This window comes from Hermetia illucens, chromosome 5 (assembly GCF_905115235.1).
Source record: "Hermetia illucens chromosome 5, iHerIll2.2.curated.20191125, whole genome shotgun sequence".
NCBI lineage: Eukaryota > Metazoa > Arthropoda > Insecta > Diptera > Stratiomyidae > Hermetia > Hermetia illucens.
Window position 1 is genome coordinate 6,695,117 of NC_051853.1, and position 17,036 is coordinate 6,712,152.

The following is a 17,036-nucleotide window of genomic DNA, read 5'->3' on the forward strand; positions in this document are numbered from 1 at the left end:
GTTCCTCATTAGCGAGAAGATCCAAGAGAATCATTCCCGGGATGACACTCACTGCCTAACCAGATATCGTTCTATATGCACTGCAAACTCTCAGCGGGATTGACCGGTATGCCGAACTTACCCTCTCTTGGTTCACTGTGTTATCCAGTGCGCACGCCCAGACAGGAGCCGCATAGAGCAGCGTGGATTTCACCACCCCTATAATAAGCAGTCGGCGACTAGATTTTGCCCTTCCAATATTTGGCATCATCCTTGCTAGAGATGAGCTAATCTTTGCTGCCTTGTCGCGAGCATAGTCCAGGTACCCCTTGAAGCTCAATTTGCATAGATCATTACCCCCAGGTATCTAATGATCGGTTTTGAAACGACCTCGTGATTACCAACTCGAATTTTGACAGTGTTGTTCTTCCTGCGATTGGTGATAAGGACCGCCTCCGTCTTACCTTCCGCCAGGTCCGGTTTCACCAATTGGAGCCATGCTTTAATGGCACGAATGGTTTCACTTACATACAGTTCCACGTCCTGGTTGTGTTTCGCAATTGCTACCACTGCCAGGTCGTCTGTAAAATCAATCAATGTTACCTCCTTTTGCACGCAAAGGCCGATAGACCACCCGCTAGCTCGACGAACGGAAGCAGCCTGTTGAATATCACCTTCTCCAAGATCTTCCCCATAGTGTCTAAAAGACAGATAAGGCGATATGAAGAGGGTGCGCCAGGTGGTTTTTGGGGCTTGGATAGCAGAAACAACCTCCGCCTCTTCCACTGAGTGGGGGATAGAGAGTGGGAAAGGGTAGTGGATCAGTTCATAGGGGATGCATATATGCCTAGAAGGCCACTTGGCTGTCGGTAACATGGATACCAGAAAAGCAAATTTATGAAGCACTGCATGAGCTAACGGAACGAGAAGGCGCTGTTCGAAAAAAAATACGCCTTAGGGGCATTCATGGACATCGAAGTTGCCTCCAATTATGGCTCATTCGCGGCGGCTTAGAACGGGGCAAGAACCGATCCGCTGTTAATCAGTTAGATCAGAATTGGTCGGACAGAAGACCGTTGAGGCAGAGTGCCTTAGGGGTCAGGTGGGGCAGCTAAAGGCTACCCACGAGCGGAAATCCAGCTGATACAAATAGTCAAATATTTAAGAGTACATCTTGAATCCAAGTTCCCGGATTTGTCTTCAAAAAGACGTGCACCGTCGTAATCACCAAAATAGAAGAATGGTCGAGTTTTTCGGGATTTCAGACTTAAGAATCTTCACCTATGAGTCAGTAATGGAAAACGGATCGGGCGCAGAGGTGTCTTCAGGAAATCTGATTATGGAACTGGCTCGACCTCTAGGAAAAATGACGACCATATTCCAGGCCATTTTATCGACAGCAGAAGAATGTTTGCGGCAAAAATGAAGGGGTCGCACCATTCGAATCTGTTCTGAAAATCGGACAGCACTATCAGTACTAAACACCAACAATCAAGTTAGTTGGCGTGGAGTTGTCATGAGGTACTGCTGAAACTTGACCGACTGAAAGAAACATTCCTGGTGTAGGTGACAGGGCACTCAAACATAGCTGGTAATGAGGGGGCTGACAGACTGGCTCGCCAAGGTTCAGGGTCAACAATGGTGGGACCAGAACCAGCTTTTGACATCCGGCCATATACTGTCAAGTCCACTCTGAAGGTGGAAATGGAAATCTTTATGGAGGAGCCTGGGGTCGAGGGCGGCATTTTGGTTGTCCCTTGAGACGTGGGACATGAAAACCCTAGTAGGGCTTTTAACGGGTTACTGCCCCTTAAACTACCACATGGAAAAATCGGAGTTGTGGTCTCACCCATATCCAACCAATGTGAGGAGGAGACGGTCCTGCAGTTCATATGCAGCTGCCCGGCCTCCTCAGACCTCAGAGGAAGATACCTTGGTAACGTTTTCCTCAAGGAAGAGTCTACAGATTCTCTGTCTCTGAAGAATGTTTTCAGATTGGCGAGCCTGCGAACGCCGACGAATAGGCGATAGTATAATGGGCCTAACAAAGGTCTGAGTGCTTGGAGCTGCGGCTCCCCCCACTAAACCAAACTAACTAACTAACTAAACTTTTTATTCAGTGATAATGACTATTAAAATTTAAAAGGTGAATCATTTAATGAAATCTGTGAGTGTTAAATGAATTTCGGTTCTCTTCTAAAAAAAAGTGAAAAATATTTCATCTTCGTCATCATTAATTAATTGGCACCCTCCCAAGCCGAACAGCCATCAATCGTGGTAGCTCTTCTTCTCATGTCATACAATACGATGCAACCATTTAACAAAAACACAAATCAAATTAAATAACAATTTATCACGACATTATTTATTCATGTTTGCATACAAAATGCCGAACGCCGTGCTACGAGTACAATCAATTCATTCATCAATTAACACGACCACCTTTCAGTGAACGAGGGTACGTTGCGAGTCGATTCATACCGCGGTGATATTAACATGCAGCCCACCTACACAATGGTGGGCTGCAAAAACCTCCATCATACCAGTTGGATTCGTGTTCCGCCTCCTCGATGGAGTCAATACTTCTTGTTAAATAAGACAAGACAAGGTCACCCGAGTTGCGGAGAATACACAAGTAACATTGGGGACACGAATTCAAGTGCGAGTTGGTGATAATTGAGAAAATTGGAAAGAAATAATTATGACGATTTAATAGAGACCAATTACCACCTTTTGCAATTCCAATTGAAAGCCACCTGGAACTAATGTTTAGATACATTTCGCCTTTTGGGGGGTAGTATGCAAGCGGGAATGACTCAATTAAATCACATCAAGCATAAGAGAATCTAAAAATTTGAGGTGCTTTATGCATACATTTTCAAAAACAACGAGGTTTTCGACCCTCAAAAAAATCCTAAATCTTCGCGGGGATATCTCAAAGTAGATAGATACAAAATTCAGTATCGCAAAAATTCTTCAACACAGAATAATCTTTATATGAAGAGATATCGATAAATTTGGTGTGAATAACATCTGGGGATCACAATTACCCTTTTTTTCCAATATGACTTTCCGCGTGTATAAGTCATTCAGGGTCGCTTGCACACATCCCCCTAACATAACCTACTTAAAGCAAACATGACAATGAACTTACCAAATTTTGTGTGGGTGGTTCAAGCAGTAACCCTTCGAATTTTTGTACAGCTAAAGCATTTGGTGCAACTGCCATTGACAGTGGGACAGCTTCAGTCATTTTTATGCGGGGTGGAACCTTCAGTTGGAGTTAACTTCTCGTCCTCGTTAATTTTTGTACAATGGAAAAACTAATCACTTGGAAAACACATGACCAGAATAAGGAGCAACTGAAAAAATAAAGAAAAGAAATTATTAGTCAAATGGGTGTGTCAAATTGGGTGCATATAATATTAGGGTTGATCAGGGTTAAGCCTAGCGTCACTAGATAATCAGAAACGGTGTTTACAATTATAGGTATAACCATTTCTGGGGAAAGTGTATGTGACAGACTGGCAACCAGACGAATAGGTAGACAAACCTGTATGGGGGGGGGGGGCACATCACGAGAGACTGCCAAGCAAATACGATGGATCTAAGTTGTGCCGAAGAAACGGAAAAAGGGCATATTGCCATAGTCCCCTTCACAAGCGGGGTCGGCTCATCATGATCGGTCCTTCATTTTGTTCTATTAAAGGCCTGATCTCAATGCAGTCGCGAAGTCTTCAAATCCCCATCCAGCGCATCAAGCCATCGTTGTTTTGGCCGGCCTTTTTGGTCACTCACCTCTTGGCGAGTGAATTATCGTTAGTACGAACTACCATACCATCGAAGATGCTTTCCTCGCAATTTTTCCACGATCGATGCAACCCCATATCGATCGCGAATATCTAACATAACGTAATATCTTCGTCTTCATTACCCCAAGACGTAGTTCATTGTCTTTTATAGTCGACCAACACTCAGAAACATAGAGAGTGACAGTGCGGACGAGATTGTGGTTAATTTTAGATTTGAGACGTTCGTTGATATGTCGATCGCGAAGAAGACCAGTTGTGGAGCGCCAGTTTAGCCCATACGTTATGAAACTGCTTCACGCATTAGCGCAACCTGGATGAATCCCCAATGTTTGCTATTCAGAGGAACATAACAAAGTAACATTAACCATATCACAGGCAGTAACAGATGTCCAGCGTTCGATATGGTAATACCAGCTTCTCGAAGATAAAGTTCTTACAGCTGAATTTAAATTATTGTCAGGCAGCCCAGGACCTTAATTTCGAATGTGTGTTTGAAAATTAAATGTGAGATCACCACAGTAGTGTTTCCATATCAAACAGAAGCGGCAATATTCTGGCGGCCCATCAGAGGCGCAAACCTGAATGCTATTCTGAATTCTACCGCTGCATTTAATGCCCGTAGAAACAGCTGGCGGCCTGACACGAGACTGGCGTGAGAAATGTCAAGAATGACATTTTGTAAAGGACTCTCTAATCTCGACCGCTGACCTGAGCTGAAACCGTACCTTAATTTAAATCTTATAAATTCAATCCTTTTCAACGATTTCTTGGAATAACAATAAGTAAAAGGATTTGAATTCATTGGGAGAAATAAGTCTCCAAAGTGGTGACCCAGTAGTGTAGAAATGAGCAAAATCTTCAAATCTTCAAAATCTTACAAAGGCGCTGCTGCACCAGGTGTCAGCAGTGTGTGGGATTCGCACCCACTGAAACCAGCCCCACTTTTCCGCCCCTGCCTGCAGGACCACCATGAAGTATTCTTCACGGGGAAGGCTCTGGTTCGCTACACCAGCACGTCCACGTCACGTCTCCGTCGCGTTGCCTTCCGAGCTCGATCCAATTCCAGGAGTTTTGTCTGCACCACGGCTACTGTCTCATTTACCGCTATCCAGCTTTCCTCCGACTTCAGCATCTCTTCCATCTGGTTGGAGGGCTCGATGTTCGCCCCCAAAGATGCTGTTCAACCTCATTTTCTGCTGCAGAAATCTGGGACAGTGGAGCATAACGTGCTCCGGGTCCTCGGGTGTAGCAACTCGTCCAACTCGAAGCGATGCAAGTACTTCCTATAGCCACAGTGTGCTGTATGGAACTGTGTCAGGTGGTAATTCAATTCTCCGTGCTTTCAGTCGACCCATTTCTCGATACATGGGATCAATATATGGGTCCACCGGTCCGTTTCGGAGTTATCCCACCGTTGTTGCCACTTGTCGTTTTTCGTAGAGCCAGTGTGCCTCGCTCGCTAGAAGATCTATAGGGATCATTCCCGCGATGACACACACTGCCTCCGTCGACGCCGTCCTAAATGCGCTGCACACACTTAGCGCAATCGGCCGGAATGCCAAACTAATCTTCCTCCGGTTTACAGCGTGGTGCAATGCTCCCGCCCAGACAAGGGCCACATATAACAGGATCGGCTTTACCATTCGCGCGATGAGTAGCCTGCAACTATACTTTGGCCCTCCCACGTTAAACATCATCCTTGCAAGGAATGGGCTAGCATTTGCTGCCTTCTCCCGCGCATAATCCAAGTGTCCCTTGAAACTCAGTTTGGCATCGATCATCACCCCCAGGTATTTGACAATTGATTTTCTGACGACCTCACGATTACCAGCCAGGATATTAACCGTGTGGTTCTTCCAGAGGACCGCCTCCGTCTTTTCGTTTGCCAAGCCTAGCTTGGCCATTCGTAACCATGACTTGATGACATGAATGGCTGCATTTGCATACAGCTTCACATACTCGAGATGCTTTGCAATTACAACTACCGCCAGGTCGTCCGCAAAAGCAATCAGCGTTACCTCTTCCGGCGCGTGTAGGGCAAACACTCCGTCGTACATTATGTTCCACAGCTGTGGTCCCAATACAGAACCTTGAGGCACACCTGCTGCCACAATGTACTCCTTCGGCCCGTGGTCCGTCTAGTACCAGAGAAGTCTGTCTGAAAGGTAACTCTCGATTAACCGAGCCAAGTAACTAGGAACAGCCGGCTTGGCCAAAGCGCCTTTAATCCAGCCCCAGTTGGCTGAGTTGAAATCATTTTTGACGGCCAGCGTCACCAGAACACAGTATTTGCTCATAGCCCTTGCATTCCGAGCCAATTCCACGACTTTTGCTACTGCATCGACCATAGAACGGGCTCGCCGAAACCCATATTGCCGCTCTGAAAGACCACCCGCAAGCTCGATGAATGGGAGCAGCCTTTTGTATATCACCATCTCCAACATCTTGCCCATGGTATCTAAGGCGGGTGGTTTTTGGGGCTTCGGTAGTAACACCAACTTCTGCCTCTTCCACTGGGCGGGAAATAATTGCAAATGTGCTTGCGAACCACCTTGGTCTGGCCTTCACCGCCACCTTCAGAGTCTTGTTCGGAATTCCGTCCAATCCCGGAGCCTTGCTATCCCCAATACGTCCGTAGATTTCCCGAAGTTCCTCTTCGGTAACACCAGGTATCGAGAAGACATCCTGCTGAGTTGCCAGTTGAGGTTCACTTTCATTCTGCTCCTGGTGCGGGAAAAAAATTTGAAATTATTTGCAACAAAAGCCGTGGGCATGTCGCTTGAGGTGATTTTTGCCCGCGGATCTTCTTCATGACAACTTGGTAGGCTGTAACCCACGGATTCGTATTAGCCCCCATGCAGAGCTTCTGGTAGCATTCCCGCTTGCTTCTCCGTATGGCCTTCTTAAGGTTGCTTCGCAGATCCCTGTATTCTTCCTCACGCTCCTGGTGTTCCGGCCTTCCCCTTGTCGTGTGGGAAAGTCTCCTCGCTCGGAAACAAGAAGATCTCAAGGCAACGATCTCCTTGTCCCACCAGTAGTTTGGCCTCTTGCCATGGTGCGAACGTCGTCGTGGCATCGTAGCGTCGTATGCTTCAATTACACGCTGAGACAGCTGTGTGACCTTTTTCACCGCTGTTCCATCTGGATCATGGACTCCTACAATGCCACCAGGAATGTCTCCTCCTCGAAAGCTCCGACAGACCAGCACACCGCTTTAGCCTTTCTTTCTCCAGAGCGTCGTTGATTGCTTCCTCGGTTTTTAATGCCGAGGAAGATGGCCTGGTGGTCACTGTGGGTGTAGTGCTCACTCACTTGCCAAGCCATCTCCCTCACCAGTGAAGTGCTAACAAATGTCAGGTCAACGATCGAACCCGACCCACTACTTAGAAAGGTGGGCATACATCCAACGTTGACCAGCACGATGTCCAACTCCGCAAAAGACTCCAGCATAATTTGACCTCTCGACGAACGTTGATCGGCTTCCCCACTCCAAGGCCCACGTGTTGAAATCGTCCGGAATAATGCGGTCTTTAGCGCCCAACACCAGAAAATATCTCCTCATATTGTACTAAGGTTGCACTAGGAGGAGCGTAGTAGCTGTAAATATGGACACTATTGACCTTCACCCTTGTAAAACCGGCTCCCGAGGGGGGACCATTACTTCCTGAATGTCCTGTCTTCCCCACGCCCAGATGGCGGCATTGCCAGACGCATCCACCGCCCAAGTCGCACTGCTGTGGTTTCTGTACCGCTTGCAAATTACCGCGACATCCACATTCGACTCTCGGATGGTTTGCAAGAGCAGGTCCTGAGCTACCTCATAGTGATTGAGATTGTTTTGTGTCAATCTCATTTGTCTGTGCGGTTCAGCTCCCTCCTATATGTCGCACATCTGGGGTGTTGATGAGCCTGCAGAATAAAGCTTTAATAGACCCCGCAACCTCTTTGAAAACGTCAAGAAAAATTTTCACTTGCACGAAGGACAGTCTTTCCATTGTTTCAGAGAACATTGCCGACTATGGTATTCGGGCACCCCCCCCCCCCCCCCCCCACTCGAAAATATGGCAATATCATTACTAGAAGTAGTTTCTCCCAACCATTTAAGCATATCAACACTACGACCCCCATACCCTATTCCACTCATCCATGACTTTGCTCGTTCATTGACAAACTATGTGGTATTACGACCTTGGATCTGGTTAAGGACCATCAGAAAATTTCTGTTGCTGCCGAAAACATACCGAACACACATTCTGGTGAACTCGAAGAGTCCGAAAAGTGTGCAAATAACTTTTCGGACTCTTCGAGTTCACCAGGATAACATCAATTATGCAACGCTGCGCAGACATTTCATAGATCCATCCACTCTGTCCTACCAAATTTTCGACTAAATGGGTGATGTTTTCGTCGCCTCTTCGTTCGAATTTGAGCATTTAGACCATTTTGAGCGCATTTTTCAACGTCTCCTTGAGGCCGGGCTCGTTCTAAACGTTGAAAAATGCAACTTCCTACAAAGCAGGAGGAATTTGTCGGCCACATGATCAGCACTGCGGAATTTAACCAGATCCAGGCAAGATTGTAGTGATCAAATCGTTCCCCTGCCAACCACATTGAAGAATCTGTAAAGGTTGTTGGGCATGTTAAACTTCTACCGTTGTTTCCTGCCCAAGGTCGCTCATCACCAAACGATCCTCAACGGTTACGCAAGGCTACGTGGTCTACTGAGGGCGTCCAGGCGTTTGAAGTCGCTAAACAATGGTTTCTTGATGCTACACTACTGGTATTTCCTCGACCAGGTGCACCTAGCCGTGCCACTCTTCACCAACGGTTGCTGCTTTTCGAAACAACTCAACCCACCTCAACTATCGTGAGCGACTCGCCGTATACCTCTCCATTAAATACTTCCTTTTGTCCCTTCTGGATAGGCCATTCACCTTGTTCACGGATCACAAGCCCCTTATGTTTGCACATAAACAAAAGCCCAACGAAGCGTCTTCTGAGCAACTTCATCAACTGAGCTTCATCTGTCAGATTACTTCGGACATCCATCACGAGTCGTTACAAATATTGCCTCACAATTATCGACAGATTTATGTGGTGGCCTGAAGCAATACCTCAACATGTGCCGAGACCCTCTGGCGAGAATGGATCTCGCGTTTTGGTGAACCAAACGTAATATTCACGGAGCAGAAAACGCAGTTTGAGTTTAGTATTTTCTCGGAGTTGGGCAAGCTCCAGGGTTTCGCACGCCATAGGACCACTGCATACCATCCCCAGCCCAATGGGATGCTCAACGGTGGCACCAGACGCTGAAGGCCGCCTTAATGGTCTAGTACGATCCGTCGTGGTCTCAGTCCTTGCCTTTTCTGCTCCTTGGCTTTGACACAGCCCATCGAAAGGGGTTCACTGCCAGCCTCGCGGAGATGGTGCACGGGGGGAATCTGCGGGTATCTGCCGACCCAACGCAAGGTTAAGCGATTCCAGTAGGCTGTATCTGCTCAAAGATGCGGTTTCGAAACTGCGGACGACTCAACCTTCTCAACACACGACGCCTGAGGTCGACATCCCCAGGAAACTCGAGACATGCTCATAGGTCCTCGTTAGGGTGGACGCTCCTCGGAGACTGCTTCAACCACCATATGAGGGCACCTTTAAAGTCTCGGAGCGACGGGATCACTCCTTCAAGCTCGATGTTCGGGGTGGGTCCAAATGGGTCAGCTTGTCGAGGCTGAAGGCCTTCGTCGAACCGAGGGACGCCCCAAAACCCCTCCGTGAAGCGCCAGGTTCGATCGGTAACGCCACTGATGTTACCGATTAACACTGTCTCATTTGGCAATCCTTCTCTTACAACTCAATAACCCTCATCTTCCTTAACTTCAAGTGTTATATCAAATTGCTCCATAAGAACCCATCTACATCTGATACATGTTATATCGAAAATGAGATGAACAAATTTAGCTTCCGACGTATCCTTGCCATCGGCCTTCAAATGCTGTTTCATAAAAAGCAAATGTACAGAAGCTGTATTGAGTTCCTGTTCGTGTACCCTCTCCATGTTTATAGGCATTGTTCGGATATGTAAGCACAGTAGTCCCGGATTTCAGCAACGCGTGTATCTACATGAGTGCATACAAGATTATTCGCATATCACTTCGATTGGCAGATATCACACGGAAATGGCAGGCAGTGAGAGGTCTGTAATGGAGCAGTAACAAGCACATGTGGCGCTCATTTTCACCGAGACGGAGTCAAAGTTACACTGAACCATTTTCGTACGGAAACCTTTACATGACTCAAAAGGATGCGGAACCATCTAATTTTCCAGCTAAGACCTTCGTTCAATTTGGAGATTCTCCATTGGGAGAACTCATAGATACAAATCATTCTATAATTTTCTCTTGTTTAAGATAAATCTTGTTGAGTGTGTTTAGTCTGCAGTCCCGCAGTATCTAACCATTACGAAGCTGTGAACACCTAAAAACGGGTGAAAACGCAACCAACCATTTCGAAGATGAATCATGTGGAAGGAATATTGATTAAGTACCTGATGGAGGTGAAGGAATAATGGAAAGGAATAAAAGCCGACCGAACAGAACAGAAATTCATATCAATATCCTTCGGCATTCCACACTTTACCAGGCACCATTCCCAGCTGCTTACTTCCCGGCCGTACTATCTCAGTCAAGAATTCAACAAATGTACAACAGCATTTTAAGGAGGTCTTCCAAGTCAAGTCCTGTAACACACAGACAGAGAGCTTTATCCGTTCATCTTGGTCTCATAGGAAGCTTATTGGATTAGCCGGGAAGTTGGGTTAAACCGTAAAGAAGGAGATTTTATGATATAGAGTGATGTTTAAGTGAAGTTATTGGATGAACCGAGAATGGATGGAGGGCAAAGAATCGAGATTGGAACATATTGAAGATATGATTTCGCCCTCGTCTAGCTCTCGAGTGGAGTTAAGGAGTGTATGCGAATAGCGCAAGAAGATTTACATAAGATATTGCGAGATGATATTGAGAAAACAAATTGGATCAATTTCCTCGGAAAATTTATCTGTTTGGATGTTTTCAGGTTGGAAAAATTGTGAGCGTTTTCGAAACGCGCATTTGAGTTAAGAATTATTGAGTTGTGAACTGTTTATGGGCCAAGATACAATCGAGTTCAAGAAGATATTTGATTTATTATTGAATCAGTTTTATGTTTTGTACTGTCCATAGTTTCGCAACTAGGGCCGAATTTCATTTGCCTTTTTCCGGATTAATTTGATCAAATAATGCATTCTATAATGTGCAATTATCTTAAATTTCACCGCACTATTGAACGGATTTAGGCAAATTGATCGTGACAGAGGGGAATGATCTGCCACATCCGTCAACGTAGTGCAAATGTTGCTGGCAACATGAACTTTGACAGTTCAAGGCAATGTGAGCGGCATCGGAAGATGTTCATCGAGGAACAGCTGATCAACGGGAGTAGACAGACAACTGGGACTGGTGGAAACAATTTCGGGGAGTGAACTTTTGAAGGTCGAAGAGAGTAGATAGGGGTGAGATAAGAATGACGGTAGGATGGCAAAACTTCATTAAATCGTGAGTACCTGAGGTTGTTCCCGAATTCATTCTCCCAATAGCTTGGTGCAAATTTGTCCGTCTTGGACTGAGTGTGAACAGAAAAAGTGACTGCTACTTTAGATTTTGAATTATCCTTACAGTGGTAAAGTGCGGTCCATCATGTTTTCTGTGGGTGCCAAGTGCATAGCAAAGTATTCGAGAAATCCTCCAAATTATCGGTTTCGATCGCAAGTTAATGAAGTCTTTTTTGATCATTTAAAGTGACTATGTTAGTTAGATCAAAAGTAGAGAAGAACAAAGAAGACAATTGAAATTTAACAAATGCAGGTATTCATTTTTTTTTTGAAGGAGGGGACATCCTCTTAAATAATGGCCTGAGGATGTTGAGGAAGTAAGGGAACGAGCACTGATCCGTCCGTGAGTTACGCGATCAGCTAATCATAGGTTAGGCCTCAGGGAACTGGGGTAGGGGTTTTGTCCCCGAGGGTATGCCCGTTCGTGACTATTGCGGTCCGCTCCCTTGCACACAATGCGCTGGTAAACAACTTAAATGGCGAACAAATTAAATGAGGCGATAGTGGAAATGGAGAGTGAGCTAGCTACGTTTATACGCAGTACGAAAATGCGCTGCTCACCCCAGCGCCTAGTGAACAAGGGCTGTAATACCCGACGAGACATCGGGACGCGTAGCCGGAGAGAAGGACTCGCAAAGTGATGCGGCAACTGCAACGGAGGCAGGAACCCAGATCTAACCAAGCAGCGCTATAATTGCAGAAAGAAGCACAGTGGAAACTGCCGAAACTAACGAAATGGTTTCCAATATAAGCCGAATGGGAAGGCTATCGACTACTCTGGCGCAAGCTGAAGAGGAAAGGCTTATTCAGAAATGCGCGGCAGTTGTGAAGCGCATGCGATCTGCGACGTTCCTCGAGAAAAACGTCAGCAAAGGGGTAAAAAACGGGCTAATGGAACTGAAGGAGCTCCTGGACAAGATTTTATATTATAGGCGGACATGAAGAATAAGAGAAAATCCGCGGGAAGCAGAAACAATCGCGCCTCCCGACGAAAAGACCCCGAACTGGGGAAAAAACGAAAGGAGGAGGGGAGATCTGAAGGAGACTTCACTCAGGTACTCTCCAAGGCTCAAAAGAAGAAAGCAAAGCGGCACAAGAGACAACAACACGTTGCGCTATCAGAAAGGCGAACACGAAGGACGGAGCACCAAAAGAAAAAGTGGAGAGACGAAGGAGGACTAGACCGACAGCTCTGCTTATTAAGCCGACGGAAGGGAAGAATTTTGCCGAAGTTCTCAGTGAAATCCCTTGAAAAATCAAATCCGAAGACAACGGAGCAGAAGTGTCTTCCATTCGTAAAACGAAGGGTGGTAGAGTCCTAGTCCAACTAGGCCCGAAGGCAATAAATAAAGTTACGTTCCGTGAAGCAGTCAAGGAGCTTCTGGAAAAAAAGCTTTGGTTTCCAACCTGGAACCCGCGTGTTCTCTCCGAGACCTTGACGGCCTCACAGAAAAGAACGAAGTAGAAGACGGCATCAAATGCGAATGTCTGGAATTAGCCAATGCCCGGATTGGTATCACCTCTGCGAACTCCCGAGGCCAAGAACTCGCTATGGTGGGCTGGGTTCCCAGCAATAGGCGAGGAAGCTTCTTAACAGCAGGAAAATAAGAATTGGTTGGCTAGTGTGTAGGATACGAATCCGGGCCGTCCCAACCAAATGTTAGAGATGTTTGAATTATGGGCACACATCTGCAATCTGGCGGGGACTTGACAGAAGGGCAACATGCCGTAAATGCGGTCAGCCAGGTCATAAAGCGAACCCCTGCAAGGCAGGGACCGTGGCGCGACTAATGAGAACGTTACGCACACTACGGGGTCGGGGCGGTGTTCAGTTTTCAGAGTAGAATTGGAAAGAGCTAGGACGCAGTCGACATGATTCGCATCTTACAAATCTATATGCACCGGAGGGCAACCGCTTACAAATTGCTAGCGCAGTTCGCTGCGGAGACCAAAGCTGATTTAGTACTCATCAGCGAGCAGTACCAAAACAAGACTCCAGTTTCATGGCACCTTGACATATGCGCTGCCATTTGGTTTTGGGACGGCACCCTCCTTAGGGTTCATAGCCAAGGCCGAAAGGACAGCTTTGGCTGGATTCGGATTCGGTGTTTAGGGATAACGTTTTTTAGTGTCTATCTTACGCCAAATGAGACGATACCGGACTTTCGACGCAGGCTTGATGCTTTGGAGGATGCTATCTTAGGCAAAGATGGACGGATCCTGGTCGGGGGTGACTTCAATGCTAGGGCACTTGAATGGGGACTGCCTCAGATAGACTTCAGAGGGAAACGAATTCTAGAAATGGCGGCGAGAGCAGGACTGGTTGTTCAAAACACTGGATCCACCCCAACGTCCCGGCGCCCTGGTTGCGAGGGAAGCATTCCAGACACAACCTTCGCGTCGGAATCACTGTTGTCGCCAGTGGACGGGTGGCGAGTTCTGGAAGACTTCTTGGCAAGCGACCAATAATAAATTGCCTTCGAATCGGTGGACACAAACTCTTGGTATGTGCCCTCCGGCGCTCTTTCTGTGCATGGAACGTCACGAAAGTGAACACCGGGAAATTTGTCGAGACTCTTGGAACAGGTGGGGTTGCGCTGGAGGGTTTTCCTGGGGGCGATGATGCTGCAGCCGACACTATCGTAAATTCAGTTATGAACCTGATAACGACGGTCTGCGGAGCTTCCATGCCAAGGAAGGCGTCGGCACATGACAAACCTTCTATATATTGGTGGACAGTGAAAATCGCAAAGCTTTGGAAGTAGTGTCATAGGTTCCGCCGCTTAGCACAATGTCTAGAGGACTGTACGGAGCACAAATCAGCTTAAACGAGGCTCCGCAGCGCAAAAAACAAAAACAAAGCTCGCTAGTGACAGGATCTGGTCGACGAGGTGAATGGGAGACGTGGGGAGTTGATTACAAACTGGTAACTCGAAAAATCGGGGCTCTGTTCACTTAAGGTTGAGCAGATGGACCCCATTGTACAGGCACTATTCCCTGGGCATCCCGTATGGGATAATGACGTCGGCGCAGAGGACTGTCCACTTTTCTTTATAAAAGAATTGGAACAGGCAGTCCTCTCTATGAAAAGCAAAAAGGCGCCAGGGCCCGATACTATTCCAGCAGAAGTAAACAAACTGGTATTCCAACACCGACCAGACCTACTGCTCGGCGCGTTCAACGCTTGCATGAAAGAAGGCGCTTTTCCTGCTCGTTAGAAGGTGACGAGGCTTGCGCTGATCCACAAAGTGAAAGGCGACCCTTAGTTGCCCTTTTCATACCGCCCACTATGTATGCCTGACACTGCTCAAAAAGTGATCGAAAAGCTCATCAGAAATAGACCCGTTGAAGCATTACGCGCTACCGGAGATTTATCTCCACGGCAGCTTGGTTTTAGAGCAGGCAAATCCACAGTTGATACTGTCATGCAAGTCGTGGATGCCGTACGACGAGTGGTGCTCCTCGTAAAGCTTGACATCAGAAACGTCCTTAATTCCGTAAGATGGAAGGACATTCTAGGCACACAAAACAATAGTTTCCATGTGCCGAACTATCGCTCTTGAGGGACTATTTGAGGAATTGCTTTCTGCTCCATGAAACACTAGACGATCATAGGAGGATGGAGGTCACGTCGCGGGTAGCACATGGATCCATCCTAAGGCCGGACCTCTGGAACGCCTATGAAAGTCTACTTAACCTCGACATACCAGCACAGTCGCGCCGGGTCGGGTATGCAGATGATGTCGCGGCGGTTGTTGCTGGACGCACTGTCGAACAGGCCAAAAGCAGACTCGGCATATTCATGCGACGGGTAAGCGGATGGATGACTGCTCAAGGTTTCAACGTTACTCTGAAAAAAAAACCGAAGTAGTCATCGTGACTAAAAAGATAATTCCGACCCTGCGCCCCTTATGGTCCGGCGAGTCGATAATCGAGTCAAAACCAACGATAAAGTACCTCGGGCTGACTCTTGACTCAAAGATGAGCTTTTTTGAGCAAATCAAAGCAGCAGCGAACAAGTCTGCAGTTGGAGTTTCGGCGTTAAGTAGGCTACTGGCATATATTGGGAGTCCTAAGTCAAGCAGGCGACGATGAGTTCAACGCAGCCTGTTCTGCTCTACGGCACAGAGGTATGGACTGACGCTCTCGGCAAGGAGGTATATCGTAAGCGTCTCGCGCAAATACAGCGATGGAGAGTTTTGCGAGTGACGTCTGCGTACCGCACTGTTCCTGAACCGGCCGTTATGGTGATCGCCGGAGTGATCTCCGTTGCCCTTCTCGCTAAGGAGCCTCGAGTCATATACAAGCGCAAGGGAGATGAGCCAAGGAAGGTTGTTGCTCGTGAAGAACGACAACACACTCTAGACGACTGGCAGCTCTCTTGGCAAAATGAAATTAGAGGTAGATGGACTGCGCGACTTATCGGCAACATAGGTGCGTGGGTAAATAGGAAGCATAGTGAGACTGACTATTTTCTTACTCAATTTTTAAGTGTACATGGAGGTTTTCAGTCTTACATGCACAAGATTGGAAAGGCGCGATCTCCGGATTGTGTGTTTTGCAATAGAGTTGTGGACAACTTTATTTTCTTGTGGAAGGTGGGATGGGATTCGTCAGCAGCTCTATTTAAACACAGGGGTTCTCTCTCTAGACGACATTGTCAAAGAGATGCTGAGGAATGCTGACAGGGGAAGCCGTTTTGCCCATTACCTTCGGGTCCTTCTCGTTGCTAAGAAGATAGAGCTCGACCGGTGGACGAGTCTGGTGGCAGGGGGTTCCTGGAACCGACAGTTCCCTTCCTCCTCTCCCCTGGTGGTTGGTGAAAGGAATTCCCTCATTTGAAGACTCCGCAAAGCGGGAGAGTTCGGGGACAACCTCCAAGTAATGCGACAAACTCTTCCAAACTAGCTCTCCGACGATAGGGAGGTGTTTAGTTGATAGTCCAACGGCGTACCGAACCGGGAGTCCAACACTTCGTGCGTAAATACGTTCAGCTATCCTACCCCCCAAAAAAATAGCTTTTTGGCCGAAACCACTTCCGATGAATCCCCGTTCATCCTCGGGTCTGGTCACCCAAGGCCTTGGAGTATTGATAACGTCATCACGACTAGCAAGTCATTGTGAATACAGCTTTTCTCGGTGTCATCGCGTGAATGTTCTCTTTCGCCTCTTGGTTTTGATTGAGTTAAAAGGGTAGCTGCCCCATGAATGACAGTCGGATTCTATTTGACACTTTTAAGGACGTTAAGATGCTCGATAGCCACATGGTGCTTTCCGACAAGCTGCATTCAGGTGATACGCTGAAGAGGAAGAGGGCGCATCCAGTCTGCCAGGATTCTACCAAAAATTGGGAGTCCATACCTCGGACACTTTAAAGCAATTGCTAGAATAGGATAAATTCGATTGATGGTAAACCTAGTTGCGATATTTGGGGGGAAGGCCAGATAGTATGACCCAGTGGCAGCATACCTCAACGGTGACCTTGATGGGAAAATGAAATCATTTAAGGGCTTGTAGGGGAGGGTAGAGGGACTTCATTCGACTTCGGTACCAAAGTAGCCTCAATGAGGCCAGTGTGGAGCCATGGCAGGTTTTGG

At 47.1% G+C, this 17,036-nt stretch overlaps 1 protein-coding gene across 1 annotated transcript in view; it reads right to left on the reverse strand.

Annotated features, from left to right (window-relative positions):
• LOC119656695 overlaps positions 1-17,036 on the reverse strand; it is a 554,004-nt gene that overhangs the window by 403,505 nt on the left and 133,463 nt on the right. Inside the window, exon 2 of the mRNA XM_038063198.1 lies at positions 3,134-3,341. Within this exon, the coding sequence (XP_037919126.1) occupies positions 3,134-3,232 (99 nt within the window). The 5' untranslated portion in view covers positions 3,233-3,341. The remainder of the gene's footprint in view (positions 1-3,133; positions 3,342-17,036) is intronic.